Genomic DNA, 20610 nt, shown 5'->3' with positions numbered 1-20610 from the left:
GGATAGAGGATTTTTGGTAAGAGTAGTGAGTGCAAAAAGCAGGCTGTTCGCTTGGGCCCAAGTTCTTTCCATCGCAAGAAAACGTGATGGAGTTGCCTACAGACTAGACCTGGGCTGTGTCTGAAGGCCTCTCCTTCAGCTCCCTGTTCCTTGAAGGAGGAGTGGTGGGAAGAGGGGGAATAAAGCAAGTGTACAAGTCTCTTCAGACTGCTTGGTCCAGGCTGAAGATGTGCTCTAAGGGCAAAATCCAGACTAGCAAAAGAAAACTGCATTTACAGTTTTAGTGGGTTTGTTCTGTCCAGAGGGGTGTTGCATCGAGTACTGAAATCTTTGTGTCAGCCCGGAGTGACTTGAACGCTCATTTAAAGGAAATTAATGGTGTCTCTTTCCCTTTCTTCTAGATGGATTGAATCTTCTGCGTTGAATGCCTCCGGATTTCCTACTGGATTTCACGTCTGGATAAATAGTTTGATTTAAGCCACTCTGTGGCAGACTGTATTGTGGATCTAGGGTTCTGCAGGCTTTAGATCTTGAGGAGGCAGCCACTGCTGAATCACATTAACCCGACATCGCAGCCACAATGGTGCTGTCACAAAGGCAACGAGATGAACTGTAAGGAATCATTAAGTTTTGTTATTTGTTTGTTTATTATCTATTTTGGTTTGACTTCAGTCACAGAGTTACCAAAGGGTTACAGTAAGCAGCAAGCACATTGCAATATATGCTCCAAACTGATTTGTGGATTCTAATTTTACTTGAGTAAATCCTGACACTTTTTAACTATTTTGTTCGGTAGATAAGGATCTGATTGCCATGTGCTGCATTGTGATTACAGTCTGTCTTTTGACTTCTTAGATTGTATTTAAAATGGAAGGTATATTTAAAGAAGAAAAGGCAACCAAAACCCAAACAAACGAACAAAATTAAAATACCCCCACCCCCCAAAAAAACCCCAAACCAACAACACACCACCACCACCCACCCTTAATTCAGTTTAAGATATGTAATTCTTTCCAGATAATGCGTCTAGGAATGGGCTGTCAAGTTCCATACCTTTGTTTACTTTCTCTTCTGTAATACACCACGGAAGAGCGAGGGGTCGGTAGCACTCAGGGTGTCAGTGTCTTGTGTGATGCCCAGCTTCAAAAATTAATACAGTTTGGGGTTGGTTTGGGGTTTTTATTCCTTTTAAAAGTATGGCCCAACTATCATTTAGCATTTGGTGTCTCTCTTGTCCATGGTAAGCTCTCTGGTTTTTAATACAGCTTATTCACTTTTCTAGTAACAGTTCAGTCCCCCTTATATTAAACATAGGATTCATTTTACGTTTTTGTTTCGTATACTTAACTACAATTGTAGAAGCTTTCTTGAAATTTTGATTTTTACAACTGTTTGTTCATTAGATTTGGAGACGCTCTGGGGTTTAAACATTCAGGTTTACTTTTTTTTTTTTCAAATCTCTGAAGTTTTTTCCTGGCAAAAACTTCAAAGTGCATGTGTTAATGGGGAGATGGAAGTAATGAACTGTTATGAATGGAAATGGGAAATGGCCAGAGACTGAGGGTTTACTTTGGAGAGCTGATGAGAAGGCAATACTTTGTTTTAGCAATGTTGTTTATGGGGAGAAATTTGAAATTTCTGTTTGCATGCAGAGTTATATTTAGAGTTGAATGTCTGAGGAGAGATTGAATATCTGTAAAAGGTAGGAAAGAAGAGTGTGATGAAAGCCACAGGAAGAGTTTTCACGTGAAAAGCAAATTCTTTTCAGAAAAAAAAGTTACTGCTTACTCCTTTGACTACCAAAGGGTATTCATTTTCTCTTGAATGCCTTGTGTAAATGAGCTTCTGATTTTCGTTTTTAATAAGTATCTGTGTATCAGTTTACTTAAATATTGTAGCATGTGGATGTCTTCTCCCCCCTCCCTATATGTGTATGTACACACACAGGTATCCCTTCCCAAGAAGTGAGGGATAGTAAGAAAACAAAACTAGGCTTCCTTGTGGAGGCTGATAAAGTAACTGAAAGTAATTTTACCTTTCAGTCAGTTTAGAACATTGAACTCTTAAGCAAACTTTCTTTGTTGTGTGATTGGAAAACACGTATCCACTTGAAGTAAATTTGGAAAATGCAGGATTACCTTATTAGACATGTTCTCTTAAGCAGAAGGTCCTGTCTGCTTGTTGAAGACTTAGAATAATATTGAAATTTTGAGTAGGTCCAAACCAAATGCATTCTATTTTGAGAGCGGGTTCAAGGCAGATTAATTTGCTAATTGTCTTGCATCTAAGTGTTGAATGTTTTGAAGAATAATGTAAAATTTGAAGCACTGTGCATTGTGGTCCCAGGCAAGGGATCTTCCTGTAATCTAACTCAAAATTATTGTATTGTTCTGAAAAACAAAGCCAAGACTTGTTCTCTTGGACCGAGTGTTTCATTCAGCTTTAACTGAAGTAAAATCCTGTACCCTAAACTGTTCTATCCAAACCAGTTTTCCTTCAAAGATAAAGCCACAACTTCAGTATGTAGATGCGGTTGTTGCTTTTGTATCTGCTCTGGGGTGTATGTACAATACAGATTGATAAGTATACTCATGCTCCTGCAATGTTTGGTAACTTAAAACAAAAAAAAAACCTCCTTACCCAACCTAAAATAAAGTGTATCCTGCTGTTGACATCTTGAAGCAAAATCTCTTTGCCAGCTGTGTTTATAAAATTTGCTTGGGCTTTTAACAAACCCAATAATCCTATCCTAGCTGTTGTACTGCATTGAAGGCTTAGATGTTGATCATGCTTTTTTACAAAAGAAGAGAAATATGAACCAGTTCTTCTATTCTTGTTCAGATTTGTGGCTGAAGATACTGTTCTTTGTTTTTTAGAAATCGAGCAATAGCAGATTACCTTCGTTCTAATGGCTATGAAGAGGCGTATTCGGTTTTTAAAAAGGAAGCTGAGTTAGATGTGGTGAGTTCAAATAAGATTCTTCATCTGTATTTTAAGTAAAGAGTTATACTTTTAAGGCATTTTTGTCCTTTTTGTACATGTACAATTGTCTACCTGTTAGCTCATGCAGTTTCCAAACTGGAGGTGGTAAACTCATACAGCTTATTGCCTTGTCATAAAATTTAAAAATATTCATTGAATGATTTGGTGATTTTTTTGAGCAAAACTCTTACCTTTATCTTCAACTAATCACTTAGGCATATTTTTAGTCTCTTTGTGTGCGTGTCTGGCTACCACTCGTCTAGATGATGCTGAGTTTTCCCTGTAATGACCTTTTAAGAATCCAAGTCTTAAGAGGCCCTAGGTACTTGAAGAAGAAAGGTGCTAGAAAACAAAGGCAACAAAAGGCAACATGACTGTATGAGAGATGATAGAAGATGGTCTGGAAGGGGGGGGAAGACATGACCCTCCACTGGACTCGCTCCAGCAACTCCATACAGGAGTAGAGCATCTCTCCTGTGGGGGGAGGCCGGGAGCTGGCACTGTTTAGATGGGGGAAGAGGAGGCTCAGGGGGATCTTACCCCTGTTTATAAACACCTGAGGGGGGGGGGCGTGAAGATGCCAGAGCTGGGCTCTCCTCAGAGCTGCGAGTGGCAAGAGCCAGTGGGCAGAAATGGAAGCACAGGAAATTCCATCTGAACGTAATCTAAAACTTTCTTTTTCCTGTGAGAGTGGTTGAACACTGGACTAGGTTGCCCAGAGAGGTTGAAGAGTCTCCGTCCTGCGGGGTGTTCAGAACCTCACTGGACACTGTCCTGGGCAGTTTGCTCCTGGACAATGACCTCAAGTGCTCCTTTCCAGCCCAAACTATTCTGTGCTTAATAATCAGAAGAATATGTTTAATTTTAACACATTTAATTTCTGTTTCCTGCTGTTGTGTGCATCCCCACCTCCCCTCCCTGTAAGTCATTTCCTTAACCGTGATTATTTTTATCACGGAATTCTGCATAAAAGCATAAACTTTCTGCAATCCAAAATTAGAAAACTGAAGACTCTTCTCTTGTAACCAGATTGGAAATGGTCTAAGAGTGTGCAGCTTTGGAGACTGGTAATGTTTAAGAAACAGGAAGACAAAACAGGATTGCTTTTGTCCTCACCTTTGTCTTACAGAGCAAATAGTGGAAGTCTGTTTTGTGATTGGAATTGGGTCAGTAGTTAAATCCTTGCTTTGAAACTGATGCATACCAGCTGGTTAGCCGCGTAGTAGAAGGGCAAGCCAAAATAGTTAATAGAAGTTGATCAGGTCTGTAAGCAACTCTGTTAGCCTGAATGGATGCTGCTGGCTTGGAACGGTTGTTTCTTGCAACTCAATTCTGTTGATTTTCCTTTGTATCAGATGATTCTCGGTATCTTTTTTTAAACTTGCTGCTTATTAGCATAGGAGCTTGTGCATTTCATCTGAATTTCAGTTTCTCTGGATACAGTTGGATTGAGCAGTAAACTTCTCTGTGCTGGCTGTTGATAAATTCTTGCCTCTTTATTATAAATCTTGTGTTGTTCTTTTTCCAGAATTCTTGGGTGAAGTTTGACTTAATTTCTCCAATCTGCTTCCAGTATCTAATAAACAAGTAGAAATGACAAATTGGAATATCATACTTATAATTGAAAATCCTAATACCATTCCCTTATCTGCTTTATCTATCAACCTAATTAAGTCTTCCCTTCCCAGAGGTTAAAAAGGCAACCTAAATATAAGCTGGATGGTCCTGAGGGAAATAGAAGATGCAGTCGCTAAAAGTTCCACATGACTTTCTTGCAAGAAAATCTGAATTGGATGGGGCTATACTAAAATGAAAAAAACCCAAAAGTTAAAGGCAGAAATGATTTCAGAAAATTGGAGAGATTCAAGTGTAGCTTTACAGAGAGGGATTTAATTTTTTGTATTGATTATTCCTGCAAATAACTCCAGCTTTTACAAAGGCCCCTGAAGGTTAACATCTGGTCTCTGACCAGGGTAGCCAGCTCTCAGAGCTTTTATGGAGTAAGCCACGGCATTGTTCTGTTCCCCATGCCTTTGTTATTCTCCATCTAATTCAGAATTATTCTAGTATGAGTTTGTCATTTTGTACACGGAAAGAAAGTGTGCAGCATTTAATTATTCTTCTGTGCCTCTGGTTTGTTTTTCTGTGTTGCTTTTCTTCCTCTTTCTTGTGTTAATAGGTGGGAGGAAAAAGAAGAGTAATCCTCTGGCTCTTACAGTAACATCAGCTGTTCATTGTTGCTCCTCACCTATTCCTTAGAGCCCAAGGAGAAAAATATGTAGTGGAAAAAAAAATTATTCTTCATTAAAGTTTCATTAGAGTTGCCAAATGAGCATTGCTTTCTCCAGTATCTGAGGTGGTGTTCAGTAGGGCAGGTGTAGCAGTCTTTCTGCTTTGGTTACTGAAGATGCAGGGACAGTGGACACAAAGTACTGCAGTGTTACGGTGGTAATTTGAGGTTAACTATAACAGTTTAAAAAAAAAAAAGAAAAATCAGTTTGAGCTAAATGGTTTCCAAGTGAGGTGGAGTGTATGTAATCCTGCTGGGACAGCTGGCTGCCACCTTCAGACTGGGTGTGCTCCGGCGAGAGAAGTCATCGTACCACCAAGGCACAGAGCCAGCACGCCCGTAACTTGGGGCTGGGAGCTCCTTAGTCCCCGCTGCTCCAGTTGGTGGGCACGAAAAAGGAGGCTGTCTCTGAGAAACTAGTTACCACTTGTGTATATCTTGGTCCTTGGAGCCAAAGAGTAAGTTGGGCAGAGGGATGGGGGAATCCTGTAACAGAATACGACACAACGTTCTCAGGCAGAGCATGTAAAAAGCTTTCAAGTAATGTAGGTAGAAAACAGCAGAGATAACAGTTGAGTCCTAGCTTTTGGATTTTATTTGCAGAATCTACCACCATTAATCTGTACTGCTTCAGTATTTTTAATTTAAAATTGTATTTTAAAGTATTTTCTTCATTTCTCTGTATGTAAATTGTAGCTATTAAAATTTGAAGTGTGATTGTTCTGTTTTAAATAGCAAAACTGATTATAGTCTCTTTCTTGAATTCCTCTGTCTGTGGTCAAGAGATTTTTGTGAATACGAGCTCTTTATGTTGCCTTTGAAGAAACACTTCTACAGACTTTAGAACTAGAGTTTATTTATTTAAATGCTTCTCCTCAGAATGAAGAGTTAGATAAGAAGTATGCTGGACTTCTGGAAAAAAAATGGACATCCGTTATAAGATTACAAAAGAAGGTAAGTAGAGATCTGATGGATTTGCATGTGTTAAAAGTAATGACTGAAAGCAAACATTCATCACTGAACAGAATGTTACGTATTTTCCCTGTCAGACAAATGCAGGGTTTAGAAAATGATGCCTCAAAGATGAATTTTGAGGACTTGAGCCAGGAAAATAGCTAAATCCATGTTGTATAAAATGTTTCATCTATCTCGGTGCTCGCAGAGACATCCTCTCAGCTTGTTTATAACGATGTCTTGACTTCAGTTTGTGGATTGCACGTGCAGTTTCTGAAGCTGAAAAGAGGTGCCTTGAGGCAGATTGTGAGTGGAAAGATTGAATAGCTGCCTCCAGAAGGCTTGACTGGTTTAGAAAGGAGGTAAAAACCTGTGCTGCCAATTGTCTTTGGCCATTACATTAGAGGGAGGAAACCATTAACTCCAGTGCATTAGAGCAAGTGATTCTACTGCAAGTGCACAGTACAGAACTTTTGTTAGTGAGGCTTCAATGGATCAAGAGTGTATTAAAAGCAAAAAAAAAAAAAAAAATCACTCTCCTAACAATAAAGACCTATCTGTTGTGAGGGTTACTCTGTCTGGGGTTTTGTTACACTTCCAGTTTCTCTGCCGTTGGTTAACATGGATGCTGTCCCGGGGTACAAAACATGATCACAATAGTAGCATTCCTTTTTAACACAACCTCCTTCAGTAGTTTGTCAAAATAGTAGCTCAAACATTTGTACAGTATTTGAGTGAACATGATTTTGTAGAACTTTTTTTTTTCCCGTCAAAATATTTGTGAAGTTGGAGAACAATTAATTATTAACGATTAAACTATTAAAGAATAAATGATTAATTTAGGTTTGATTTTTAGAAATACTGGCACTATTGAATGCCGGTAATCCGTTTGGATCCATGCAATCTTTGCTTTACTGTGAGTTTGGGATAAAGTTCGTATTTGGATTATTGAGTGAAGGTGAATTAATTAGATCTTGGATAAAACTAGAAATGACTGGTCTCTTTAAAATTTGTTAATTTAGGTAATGGAATTAGAATCGAAGCTGAATGAAGCTAAGGAAGAATTTACATCAGGTGGACCTCTTGGTCAGAAACGAGACCCTAAAGAGTGGATTCCTCGTCCTCCAGAGAAGTATGCATTGAGTGGACACAGGAGTCCTGTCACTCGAGTCATTTTCCATCCGGTTTTCAGTGTTATGGTCTCTGCTTCAGAGGATGCCACAATAAAGGTACGTGTTTGCTACAGAAAACGAAACCGAGCAAGTCAGAGGATGTGCAATACGTGACATCAGTCCGTCCAGCCGGACGCGCGCTGTACGGATGGACGAGTCTTTCAGATTCTGCTTTAGCTTCCGTGGGGAAGGTTCTTTCAAGTATCATGTCCCGTGTAATCTATTAAGTTTTAGTTTTATGCTTGTCCAATTAATATCTTCAAGAGTATTTTACTAACATTTGTTTTGAGGAAAAAATAATTAAACTAGTGTGGATTTAGAGACTGGAGAAACAGAAAAAGGATCAGTGGGGGATCAGCAGGGGAGGGACAGCATAATGTATAGAGTAGTGATGTGAGGAGGAGGAGGAGGAAGATGGTTGCCTCAAGTCATCTGAGTTTTTAAAGCTGAGTTAAAGTGGTTATGCAGCTGTGCTAACTCCAAATTAGTTCTTCCCATTTACTCCAAATGGGACGTGCAAGTCCCAGTGACTTCCAGTAACTTTTTAAATGGCCTTCCTAGGCCTTTATTGCAGCGTACAGTGGCGTGAAGAGATTTGTTGTAGTAGGCAAGTAGTTTTTCATTTTAGCACCCAGTAAAGACACGATCGTGCATTTCGTTGCTGTTTGAACGTCACAATGTAAGGGAATTGTTCCAGTAAAGGAGACTTCGCATTGTTCGGTGCTGGTTTGGAAACTGTTTGGAAAAGTGCTGTTCTGGAAGATGTTGCGTAGCGTATTAAGCGACGTGCTTAAAAGTGCAAGCTTTTCTAATAGTGGCTACCTGCTGGAGAAGATGAAAATAAAACCTGTCAGCCAGATCAGTTCATGAAAAGCTTTAACCTGTTCTTGTTTCTGCAACAGACTTGAACATAGAGGACTGTGGGGTGGTTTTGTTGTGTTTTTTTTTTCTTCAAGCAGACAGGGCAGCTGAAACAGTGACAGCTCTGTGTGTCAGATGTTGGAGGAGCCTAATTAGCTCTGGGTTTGCTCCCTCTTACGGATATGCTGTATGGATTTCCTTATTCTTGAAGTCAAGCTGTGTAGCTTAGTTTCTGACTGTTGCATTCCCAGTGATTTGCAATCTATTGGGATGATGGATTCTTTTTGTTGTTGGGGGTTTTTTGTTTGTGTGGGGTTTTTTTTGTTTAGGATGGAATTTAAAATGAAATGTCTAATTTTGTGCTTGAGAGACAATAAAATCTGCAGGAGCTTGTTTTGTTTCAAAGGCTTTTGTTTGCGGTTAGATGATAGAAGACTGGCTTAATTAGGAGGTGAGAATGAGGACTTCGTGCTATCTTGCAGTTATTAACCGCAAGCGTTTATTTAATGTCTGACAAATTTTGTAATCTAATGTGTGCGTATCAAACTTCACAGTGGTTTGGATTATCATCCCTAAAGCAATGCGTTCTGAATATTGCTCTTTAGGACACACAATGTTTGCTCTTTGGTTCTGAAGCAGCAGGTAAATTCTGGAGCCACAATAAAGCTTGGGGGGGGTGATGCTTTCCCCACCAGCTGAAAATGGTCTGTACTGCTTGTGGCAGGGAACGGGCGTAGAAAGAGATGGGGAAAAACAGTCTGTACATGGTGAGGTTTTTCTGTCCAGTGTTTTATGAGTTGATCTTCTTTATTTTTAAGGGTATTGGGTGTTAAGACTTTTCGATACAGTGGAACTTGTTTTCCTGCTGTGTTTATAATGCTTTCAGTTAGCTGGAAAACGGCTTTCAAGATACATGAATTCAGTTAATTTCTAAGTAACAAAATCATATAAAAATAATGCTTATTTTTCTATGCTGTTAGGCTTTTTAGGGCTGTCTTTCTTTGTCTCTTGCTCAATTAATTATTGAATAAGGTGCCAGACTGGCCTGCAGAGTGCAAATGTAAGGCTGGAGAATACAAAGAGTAATAGGCTGCTGTTAACGGATTTTCTGTTCACTTGTCAGGTGTGGGATTATGAGACGGGAGACTTTGAACGAACCCTTAAGGGGCATACAGACTCTGTGCAAGATATTTCCTTTGACCACACTGGCAAACTGTTGGCCTCCTGTTCTGCTGATATGACCATTAAGCTATGGGATTTCCAGGGCTTTGAGTGCATCAGAACTATGCATGGTAAGGTCTAAAGGGAATTGATTTAGCAGTCTGTAAAGTGAAGAGACTTTTTAATTTATTTTTAATCCAGGAAAGCCACTGATGTGGAAAGGGGTTATAAACCAGAGTATTGTCCGAAAGAGGGGGGATATTTTGATGCTTTGAGTGCTCTGTAACTAAGGTCTACGGAGGAAAATAGCATCTGAGATCTGCAGTGCGTGATGCTGTGGGAAGCATCCCATAATGATACTGAAATGAAATGCCACTTAGAGGGGTTTAACGCTAAAAATTAAAAGCTTACTAGGCAATAAAACTGTGCCTTCAAATCAGTAAAAAAATTGCCTCCTTCAGCCCTCTGTTTCCCCCCCGATGGATGCTGCAGGAGGGAGGCAGGCGGTGCCAGCGCTGTTCTCCGGGCTGGGCAGCCCCGTGCTCTCATGGTGGTCCCATTTCAGATGAACGTGCCCTCTGCATTAGGCTCACAAGCCAGGAGAAAAAATGGGAAACCGCCACAACTATGAGGTTCTAATATTAACGGCAACTATTTATTTTATAGTTTTGATGTAAAAGCATTTTTATACTGCTGCTTGTCTTGCTTTTAATATCTTCTTGTAAGGTGGTGGGTGGGAATGGAGCGTGTTTGAGATTTATGAAAACACACACACACAATATGTACCAAAGAAAACTGAAAGCTGTTGGCTTTTGTGCACACAGTTCTTTGAACACCACAGAGCACTACAGTAGAGGAAGAACAGGCATTGCAGATGGCTGATAGCAAGAAAATACAGTAGTGCCACAGGGAGGGGTTTCTGCCCTTTAAAGATTTCTATATGAACGCACGTGCAGTATGTGTGGGTTTGTGAAGTGGTGTTGTAACATGGGCATGGGTGAACCAGCTTCATGGGTGTTGCCAGTTACATCCCTTCAACTCAATTTCAGGTAAAAAGAAATAAATAATCTTTGCGGTGAGGAGTTGTATAGTTCGATACTTGCCCTGGAACCGGTGTTCTCTGCCTCTTCAGATACTTGATCACTGAGTGTGATTGCTTTTTAGTAGGAGCTCACCAGGGGCTCTGAGTTCTTAGTGGAAAAAATGGAAATGAAAATTGTGAAGTTGTATCTTGTAGGTATGTGGCTTGCAAGACTCAGTGTAGCTGCCAATAAAAGAAAAAAGCAATTTATTACTGTCTAGAACTTTTTGGAAAAAAGAACATCAGCTCTCCAGATTAAAAAAAAAAGAAGCCATTTAATTACTGTAATCTGTTGATAAATTATATATACTCTAAACTAGTGATCTCGGAAGATTAATTCCTAATCCCGACAGTTTAAGTAGGGACAGTTGCAGAGTTTAAAGTAAGACAAGTGCATGAATTATGTCCAAACTGTTAATAGTCACTGGACTTGTCAAAATACCCTACCCAGCAGTTTGTTCTGGATAATACGAAAAGTTCAAACCAGTTCATTCCAAAGTTTGCCACTTCGGGAAGTTTAAGTTCTAAACTACTGTCATGGTGGAAATGAATAGTCTTTACGGAGTGTGTTATCTCCCTTTATGTCCTGTTGCTTGTGGGATGAGTGAGGTCAAGAGCTGAAACCACATGCACGAGGTCACAAGGAGTTTGTGTTGAGGAAATGACCCTGATGCTTTGTCCTGGACCATCACTGATCATCTTCCTCTCGCATCTCTCAGCAGTAGTAGAAGCTCCTGTCCCATGGTTGGTTCTTCGATCAAACCAGCACAGTGGTTTTTTTAAAACCTGCTATCAGATGTCTGGATACATTCAGTCTTTTAGCATTAAGCTCTGCAGTGAGGCTTGGCATGCCTCTCGCTGCAGGCCCATTTTCCTTTTAAACGTCTGCACAGTGCATCAGCATACTGTAATCAGACCTAACCCATCATTTTAAAGACAAGTCACTGCAGCATCTCTGTTCTAAACTACCAGCTTTTGTAGCTGTGTAGAAGTGCTGCTTGCAGTGGTGAGTGTTCGGCTTTGAAACATCTTAAAGAGATTTTTAAAACCATTTAAAAAGATGCTCAGTGTCTGGGCTGTATGGTTTCTAAAACTGTAAATGAATATGCCATAAAACCCCAGTTTACATGTAGAGATTATTCCATAACACCATGCACTACTGCTGCAGCTACTTGCCCAAGAGAAAAGAATGGCAAGTCCTGTGTGCTCTGTAAAAGCTGTTACAGTACCACTTAATAACGGTTTGATTTTGTTTTTAGGTCATGATCATAATGTTTCTTCAGTAGCCATCATGCCCAATGGAGATCATATAGTTTCTGCCTCAAGGGATAAAACTATCAAAATGTGGGAAGTCCAAACAGGGTAAGTGCAGTTCTGGCTAAACCTCAGCACCTAAACAAAACGAGCATAAACCACTGTTCGTAGGCAACGGGCCTCATAACTCTGCAGTGTCGGCAAGCATGATTTGGAGTGAGGTATGATAGTGTGCCCTTTAGAGTAATTCACTTAAGGATTCTGCCTTAAACCATTAAGCACAGGGTTTTAGGTTTTAGTACTGACTAATTACAACTAACTGGCTCTGTCTTTCTGGGAGCTGTGAGGGTAGAACACTGTAACTCAGGACCAGGTGGGAATATAAATGCAGTGGTTAACCACAAGTTTAAAGGGTGCATGAGAGGAGGGAGGAGAAATCTGTTACTTTTTTTGATACAGATCAAGATATCTGCTCTGGTTTTGGGGGGGCGTGGTGGTGGTGGTGTGTGTTTTGTGGGTTTTTTTTCCTCATTTCATTCATCAGTTGTCTCTAATCCATCCATTTGCTAAAAGCTGCAGGTGAAGGCTGAATGACCTGTAAATATCTACTTGTTCTTAAAATACCTATTTAATGCAAGCTGTCACGTCAACTTATTTTCTTCCCCAAGCTTCCTGCTTTTCTACCTTAACAAGGATTTGCCAGTTCTTAGCTGTCATTTCTTTCTCATGTCTGCTTCCTTTTCATGAACTGCCTTATGCCCTTGTACATCATCATCCAGGGTGGACACGTGCATGCTAAAATATTTTATCTTGACTTCTAAGAGTAGGTCTCAAGCGTCTTTAAATTTCAGAGGCATGTGTAATGGTTTTACTGTGAGGTTGAGTCATACTTTGTTTCTCTTTTTTTTGAATAGTTACTGTGTGAAGACTTTCACGGGTCACAGAGAATGGGTGCGCATGGTGCGGCCTAACCAGGATGGCACCTTAATTGCCAGTTGTTCTAATGACCAGACAGTGCGTGTTTGGGTGGTAGCGACAAAGGAATGCAAAGCTGAGCTCCGGGAACACGAGCACGTGGTAGAATGCATTTCCTGGGCTCCCGAGAGCTCGTACTCCACCATATCAGAAGCTACGGGATCAGAGGTGAGGTTTCCAATGCTGTTAAATAAACACATACCGTCAGGTTATTTTTTTACTATACTCTGTGTAGAACTTTCTGGGCAGTGTTTAGAACAACAAAGCTTCCTTCTCAAAGCGCTTGGCAGATAGAGGGGGGGTGTGTGTGTGTGCAGGGCATACCTGGTGCACTGCTGATCCCCCGTCCTGGCTTCCCAGCCACACTCGTGTGTGCTAACAGCAGGAGCCACCCTCTGCAGGGACCTGTGGAGAGAGGCTCTGTTTGAGGAGGCTGGGAGCGGGGCCGCTTCCACATACGTCAGCAGGGAGAGGTGGCGTAACGGGACGATTCTACGGACACCCAGCTGCTGAAAGCTGGGGGGGTGTAGGGGCTCAGGAGTGCAGGGGTGAAGGTGCCTCGGGTGTGTCGCCCTGGTTCAGCTTTGCCCACCATGTCCTAGTGCACAGAGAAGGCAAGTAAATCCCCATTTCTGTCATCACAGATAGGTCTTCTCTGGTTCGGTCACTAAATCTCCAAGAAAGGCTGACTAAAGGTCAGAAAAAAATTCCTTCTAAGGGTGACACAGTGGAGAAGAAATGAGCTAGAAATTAACTCCAATTTCTAGTTAAACCCCCCCCAAGGATTTCTGTCTTGGCCTCTTCCTCAAAAAGGACACAAATACCCAAGGGGAAGAGTCGATACACTGAAGACAGGGACTTGTCGAGTGATGGATTTTACAAATTACGTCTTGCATCCTTGACAGATCCTTATGATCTTGCCATTAAAAGTAAATTCCAGCGGCTGGCTGCCCCTGGCCCGGTGCTGCGGCGCCTCCCGTGCCCTCTGCCGGTGCGAGCAGCTCTGTGCGCCCTTCCCGCGGGGCTCGGGGCCTCGGCAGGAGCTGGGAGCCGGGTCAGTCCTCCCGGCTGGGCCTGACACAGGCAGAAACGAGTTCAGAGTAGGAGCTCTTCACAAATTCTGAAACTTGCTGCATTACTTTTCATGAGGAATGCGGACAGAGGTATGTCTGGCCTTCACACCCTGTCCTGAGGCTCTGCCTGAACCGTGCCGGCGGTCGGAAGAGGGTGTCTCGCAGGAGCCAACGGTGGATTCGCAGTAGTATTTGGCCTGGTGCATCAGCAGGACATAGAGCCACTTCTCTTTACAGATTGCGTAATTCTTTTTATTTTGTTGCTTATTTCTCCTGAAGTTAGTAACAAAATGCTCTGACTCTCAGCTTTGGCGCTTGCAGTTTATTAGCTGTAAGCTGGCATAGGATCTTATTTTGTTACTAAGAAGGAGCTCTCAGAAGGGATCTGCTTCCTCCTTTCCCCCTCCCCATATATGCCATAACTTAAACCATGCTTTTCTGTAGACTAAGAAGAGTGGCAAGCCTGGGCCTTTTCTGCTGTCTGGATCCAGAGACAAGACCATTAAGATGTGGGACATTAGCACTGGCATGTGCCTTATGACACTCGTAAGTTCACCGGTGTTTTTCTGGCGGTCGTAGCTGAGATGTAAAACCAGTTTTAAGGGGATGAATTATCTTACATGCTTACGTTTTCAAGAGAAGCCAGCGTTACAGAAATAAGATAAACACTGGAAATACAGTTTTAACGGCTTCTATAGTTCAGATTTTGTTGTTGGTAAGAGATAAGAATCAAAAAAAAAAAGCAGGAGTGCTGTGGTGTAGCTCCTGTGAGGAGCAGCTCAGTTACAGAAATGCTGATAATCAGCTGAATTTTGGGGGGAAATGCTGTGCTCTGCCCCGTGTGGGCCTTCCCGCGGGATTCGGGCTGGGCTGGGCGCCCCTGATGGGCGTGGGGAGCAGAACCAGTGCAGGTCACCTGAGCGCTTCTGTCTGTTTGCCTTCAAGGACAGGAACTCACGTTGTTGGTAGCGCTGATAAAGATGTAATAATGGAAGGCGCAGCTAACCTGGGAGCTGTGCTGGGCTGTAGGGAGCCCGACGCAGCCCTCGCGGGAGCCGCGCAGGGCGTCACTCCGGGCGCCCTAGTGTCACTCGTAGGCTGCTCACCCGCAGCCTGCACCTGCTCACTGATTTCTCCTTATCACAAGGTGGGCCATGATAACTGGGTACGTGGCGTTCTGTTCCACTCTGGGGGAAAATTTATTTTGAGCTGTGCTGATGACAAGACTCTACGTGTCTGGGACTTCAAGAACAAGCGATGCATGAAAACCCTCAATGCGCACGAACACTTTGTTACCTCTTTGGGTATGTATTGTGCTTGCTGCAGAGCGCAGAGCCACAGCCACATCATGCCACATCTTCCCCAGCTGAAGTTGAGCACTGAGATAGACCCGCACGCTGGGATTCCAGTGAAGCTTTGTACCATGTGTAATTTAATCAGATAAGGACAGATAGGAATTCTGAGTGTGCTGGATTTTTCCACTTCTCTTGCCACTGTTGCACACTGGATAAAGATGTTCACTGCCGGGGTGCTCTGGAGTGTGTAGACATCTGGGCATGCTGTATTGCCAGTGCCTGCCCAGGGGGGAAAAAAAAAAAAAAAGAGCTTGGGAGTTGGCACAAAGCAAAACAGAAAAAAAATGTACTTGGAATTCCTGGGCATTCCTGGTTGGTATTAGCCAGATCTTGGTAGACATTAGTTCCCCCTGCCCTGGCAAAACCCAACCCAACCCCTCCCTGTTCCGCAAAGCTAGCTGTACTCCGGAGTCCGGGCTGTTGTTCTTTTTTCTCTGGGTTCCTCTGGCAGTTGACAGCTGCTTCAGGGAAGCTGCGTGAGTCAGGCTACAGGGAACCTGGGAATGGCTCCTGAGGTTTCCTGATCAAACTTGCAGGGTTAATCGGAACGCAGGGTTTCTGCCTTCACTCGTAAGTTGCTGGAGACCAGAGAGGGGCAAAGAGAACTTACCGTTTGATCAGTCATGGGTTAGACTGACCTTGGAATTGGCTGCTTGAGTTCACAGCCCGTTTGCTGAACCTTTCCGCATGGTGAGGCGTTCTGCTTCCTCCTGGTTAAACTCACCAGCGCTGTCTGACCCACTCCCAAGCTGATTTGTGTGTATGAAATGTTTTGGCATCTCCTGAGGAACAGGACACTTCACATTTGTTTTTAGTAGTAGCTCACAGCCTGTACTGTCTACAGCAAAAAGAAAAAACCAAGTTTTTGACTTCTGGTTCTTGAATACCTCTTTACATGAAGTTCTGTCTGCTGGTAGTACTCAGCAGTTTTCTCCATTTGAGGTGTTTTGAACTCCATTATAACTTTGTCTTGATTTCTTTTCCATGAAAGCTCCTTTATAACTGAACCAAAAGTAGATTTTCATGCTTTACAAAACACTTGCATGAGAGAATTTGCCTTCAGAACTACAGACATGACGAACTTTGAAATCTAGTCTTTGAGCTGGTAGAATTTTTTGGAAAAAGTAATGACATTCAGTGAGAGTGGGAAATACTGAACTTTTGGACTCGTTCTTAACGTAAGCTTTTCTTTCCTCGCAGATTTCCACAAGACGGCACCGTATGTGGTTACTGGAAGTGTAGATCAAACAGTAAAAGTGTGGGAGTGCCGTTGATTGAATTCACATTTGACCCCTTTTTCCTCTGGATGCACTCAGATACCATGGTTACCCATTGAGCTCTGTTTAAATAAATATTGTCCTTTCATGTAAATTATTCTGGATGTAGATTGAGCTTATTAAATGTTACACACAAAGTATTCATGCATGGTGAATCCAAATTGTATACTGTAAATTTACATACGTTGTCTAGAAGTACCATAGGTTTAAGAACATGGGCTGGCATTGGTCACATCAGACCTAAGAAGGCAGAAGTTGGATAATTGAAATAGGGCACTTAACTGAATAGTTGACAGTGTCGTTCTATGTCGGATAATTATACCTGTTTTTCTTTCTGCTGTCTGTTGGTGCCTGAATTGGTGACCTCATTTGGGAAAAGTTTTGTAGGGCTCTTTCAGAAATGTGTATCTATGTAACATCACTTAAGTGTGCTTAATAAATCTTCTCTAAGAATACTAGATAATAAGGCTGCAATTCAGAATCTTCTGAACCTTATATGTAATTAATGGAAATTAATTAAACTCTGGAATATTTGTCATGAAACATTTGCCAAATCAACAGAATACACTTGTTTTGGCCTCCTATCACGCAAGGGTTGGTATATTTATATAACTAACTGTAAACCTGAAATAAGACAACAAATCTTAGTAGCAGCTGATGTGATAAATGTATTTATTTTTTATTTGGTCATTCAATGGTTAAGCTGTGCTGTTAAACTAAGTTTAAATGTTTTTTTTGTTTAGGGTTTTGGTTGTTTTTTTTTTTTTTTAATGCTAGACGAACTTCCAGGAGGAGTTGTCCATCCCACTAGAATTTAGTGATCTGATTTCCCATAGAGCTGAATCTCCCAAATGACTGCCATGGTACAACTTGCTGTTTGCTTTCAGTGTTTTGTTAGAGATGTGCAATTCCTATTACACAACAGGATCAAGTACATTTACTTCCCTCTTACTCACTTGCAGGAGGTTGGGGCATTCGAAGGTTTCTCAGTTTCTTTAGTGCCTCCTTGGAAACCCTTTTGAAAATGAGGTTGTGCTTACCTTGACAAGACAATGTGGCTTGAATAGAACCGTGCTGTGGTTTGCGTATTGAGAAATATCTTGGGATACGGTATTTAAAGGCTTTAAATAAAGCGCTTGAATACCTTGAGACTCAGATTATAATGGCAGAAAAACGAAGCACCATCAACAAAACAAAGTCCATCCGTGGGAATGATGCTATCAAGTAAACATTTAAAACCCAAACCAAATCCTGTCAGCAAGACTAGCCCAGCTTGGTTACGAGTATTTATGTTGTTTGGTGTATACAATTTTTAAATTGCGTATCCCTAAAGTTACGTATTTTGATCTGAAGTGAATGGAAATATTGTAAATTAATAATTTTAATCAGCATTTTTGTGACAAAATTCCGTTGTAGATAACGAAGAACTGCAATACTTATCAAACTAACCAGGTCTTTTTAAAAATCCACGTTAAAATTTACAATATAATGAAGTACCAGTCTGATGTTTTAACAGGTGAATTTGTGCTCTGTTTTATCCGTTTTGTTTAATAATGTGGCTTTTAAAACTGTCCCTTTTAAAAAGACGAATCCTTGACCGACGCAGGGTCGCTGGCGGATGTCCGCAGTCAGGCGGTGAGGGCCGTGGGGTTAATTCCTCCCGTGGCCCCCAGGAGGACCCCGCTGCTGGGGGGAGCTGGATTTGGGCACCGGGGCCTGGCCTCTGGGCGGGGGGGGAGAGGAGTTCTGATGTGGGGTTGTGGAGCCAGTTTAAGATTCAGGCTAATCTCTTCAATCCAGTGGTTTATGTAACTTTCAGTGTGTGTTTCTTCTGCAGTTAAGCATGCACAAATAAAATATTTTTTTTGTTTGTTAGCTGCTTGGACTGGAAAAATTTGCTGCTTTTTTTGTCCTATTTGAGAGTTCCAGATACACAGGTAGTAAGTACATCTTAAAACTCCTCAGTGCATCTGCAACTGTAAAGTAGCACGTCCGTCTAGTTCCTGATAGGACCTATAAACTTTATTTAAGTATAAAAGTCAACCGCACTCATGTACATAATTCATAAACATGAATGAGAAATTAAAGGTACCTATTAAGTGGAAGTTGTCTACTGCATTTTTTCCCTTTAGCATACCACTCTTTACAAGGACAGACAACTGAAGTCGTAAGCAGCGTTTAATTGCTTGTGTGAAACGCTCTGCGAAGTCCTTCTGCGCTGCGGTTTGCAACCTTCTCCTTCAGTAAGCAGTGAGTGAATAATCTCAGGGATGGTCCTGGCCGGATCAAAAGGTAAAGCCCTGTGTAGACAAAAAAAAAAAAAAAAAAACAGGAGTTGGGTCTGTGAGGGTTTCCTGCAGTGTCGCTCCCCGGTATCGCACTGTGTTGGACTTTTTCCACTATTTGCAATGTTTTCTGTCAGCTAATCCTGTGCCTTTCCTGTGATGATAAGTACAATAATGAGGTTACTGGTTTGGATTACAAAATGAATTTATTAGGGGGTGTAAGAGGTTCACTGCTGCTTTGCCACTTTCCTTCCTAAAATTGGCATCGCTTAAAAATAACCATTTATAGACCGTGTTACCAAATAGACAATACAGACTTTTTGGCTTAAAACCAGACAGACATTCCAGTGCCACACTAAGGTAACGTGCCCAGGAAGTCTTAGATGCATTCGAAAAAGTGCAACATTTATTGTGGTTTAGACATAATCTGGAAGTTGATGTTTTATAGCATCTTGCACTTTAGAAGATTAAAAAAAAAAATTAAAACCGTCCTGCTTTTGTGTATGGTGTGACCAATGATGTGCCCGGGGCACTAATTAAAAAGAAAAAAAAAAAATCTAGTTGCTAGCAAGTTGTCCAAGGGCTGTGGAGCACTGTAGTATTTTGGAAGCTTTGGCTATAGACTCACCAAGCCCAGTCTACTTATACTGTCAGTACCCTGCTTCTCCTGTTTGCCTCCTCCTGTTTTTATGTGAACTGCCTGATAATATCACTCTTAAATAGCTTTTGACTCGCGTGAAAGCTATTTAAAAGAAAAAGATTATACTTTGTTTTGTAGACAGTGGTGGCTTGATAATCCTTTTAATAATTTGAATATTAAAAAAAAGAAATTACTGAGTTGAGTGAAGGAAAAAACGCACTTAGAATGACTTATTTGCTGTCCGGCTGTACATAACGTCCAGTGTATTTAAAAAAGTCAATACCGAGAATCTTCCAGCAAGAATCCGTGCATAAAGGGTGGGATAAACGTGTTCGGAGCAGGGAAGGTTGAGTTGGATTTACAAGTCACAACTGGATTTAACTGGCCTTTTTATCTTTCCACTGTGTCATGTAAGTAGCTGCTTTCTTGTCCTGCCTATCCCTCAGGCTTCCCCGAGTTCATTCTGAAGATAAGTTAGCAAAATCTTCACGTTTTAGAAGTTGATCCTGACATTGACATGAAGGCAAACGTCGAATTTTTTCATAAGAGCGATGTTAGAGGTTGCAATTGGAGAAAACAGTTCCCAGGCTGTAGGAGTTAACTGAAGCTATTGACACAATTTAAAAAGGAAAAAAAAAAAATCAGTAAAGGAATGTATATAATACTGCTCTGTGTTTTACAGTAAGATTTGTTGCTCTCAGACTGTGTAAAACAAAATTTATTCATGTTTTCTGCATATTAAAAAAATCTTATTGTACCAATTGGTAAACTATTAAATGCATATAAAACTAGATGTGTTTTTGTTTCCTTGGATGCAAGAATTAAAACTTATTTTGAGAAAAGCTATTGGTGTTTCCCCCTTCAGCTGCTGCTCCACCCCTGCTGCTGCTTTACTTCAGGTTGTGCTGGCCGAGGAAGTGCGAAGCCGTTTTACGGTGGCTGGTTCCGGCTGGGCTGGTCGGAGGTTGGACTGGTTAAGGGAGTGCACGGAGGTTTTAGGAAAGGCTCTTGTTGATCTGGTTCCGTCTGGTTCGTTAATCTGGTTCTGGCCCCCACCCCGGGCCCAGCACTGCCTTTTCCCCAGTTTTGGTTTTGGTGTTGGTTTTTTTTTTCCCCCTCACCTTGAACCCTGCTTCCCCCCAGACCCAGTAGGAACCAGCGTTCGGTGTTTGCTCAGTGGTGGGGTCGACACTGGCAGGAACCCCCTGCCCTGTCCCGAGCCCCTGCAGCCTGGGGGGGCGAGGTCTGGT

At 41.6% G+C, this 20610-nt stretch overlaps 1 protein-coding gene across 1 annotated transcript; it reads left to right on the top strand.

The window, feature by feature from the left end:
• Window positions 1–380: 380 nt before the first annotated feature.
• PAFAH1B1 (platelet activating factor acetylhydrolase 1b regulatory subunit 1) lies at window positions 381–19568 on the top strand. Its single transcript, XM_026861504.1, has 10 exons — window positions 381–612; window positions 2877–2961; window positions 6152–6226; window positions 7249–7455; window positions 9383–9551; window positions 11761–11863; window positions 12670–12898; window positions 14248–14349; window positions 14951–15107; window positions 16359–19568. Exons 1-10 carry the CDS (start codon window positions 581–583, stop codon window positions 16430–16432), a joined length of 1233 nt encoding a protein of 410 aa, XP_026717305.1. The 5' UTR covers window positions 381–580; the 3' UTR covers window positions 16433–19568.
• Window positions 19569–20610: the final 1042 nt, after the last annotated feature.

Source organism: Athene cunicularia, assembly GCF_003259725.1.
Source record: "Athene cunicularia isolate RWA chromosome 19 unlocalized genomic scaffold, athCun1 chr19_part1, whole genome shotgun sequence".
Lineage (NCBI taxonomy): Eukaryota > Metazoa > Chordata > Aves > Strigiformes > Strigidae > Athene > Athene cunicularia.
Note: the sequence above shows the minus strand (reverse complement) of the source record. Positions and strands in the feature narration are given on the sequence as shown.

Bases quoted from the DNA above. Each gene is read 5' to 3' on its own strand.
- PAFAH1B1 (XM_026861504.1), top strand. From the start codon at position 581: ATGGTGCTGTCACAAAGGCAACGAGATGAACT. The intron at 613-2,876 runs GTAAGGAATCAT...TTTGTTTTTTAG, and splicing joins CAAAGGCAACGAGATGAACT to AAATCGAGCAATAGCAGATT. The intron at 2,962-6,151 runs GTGAGTTCAAAT...GCTTCTCCTCAG, and splicing joins AGGAAGCTGAGTTAGATGTG to AATGAAGAGTTAGATAAGAA.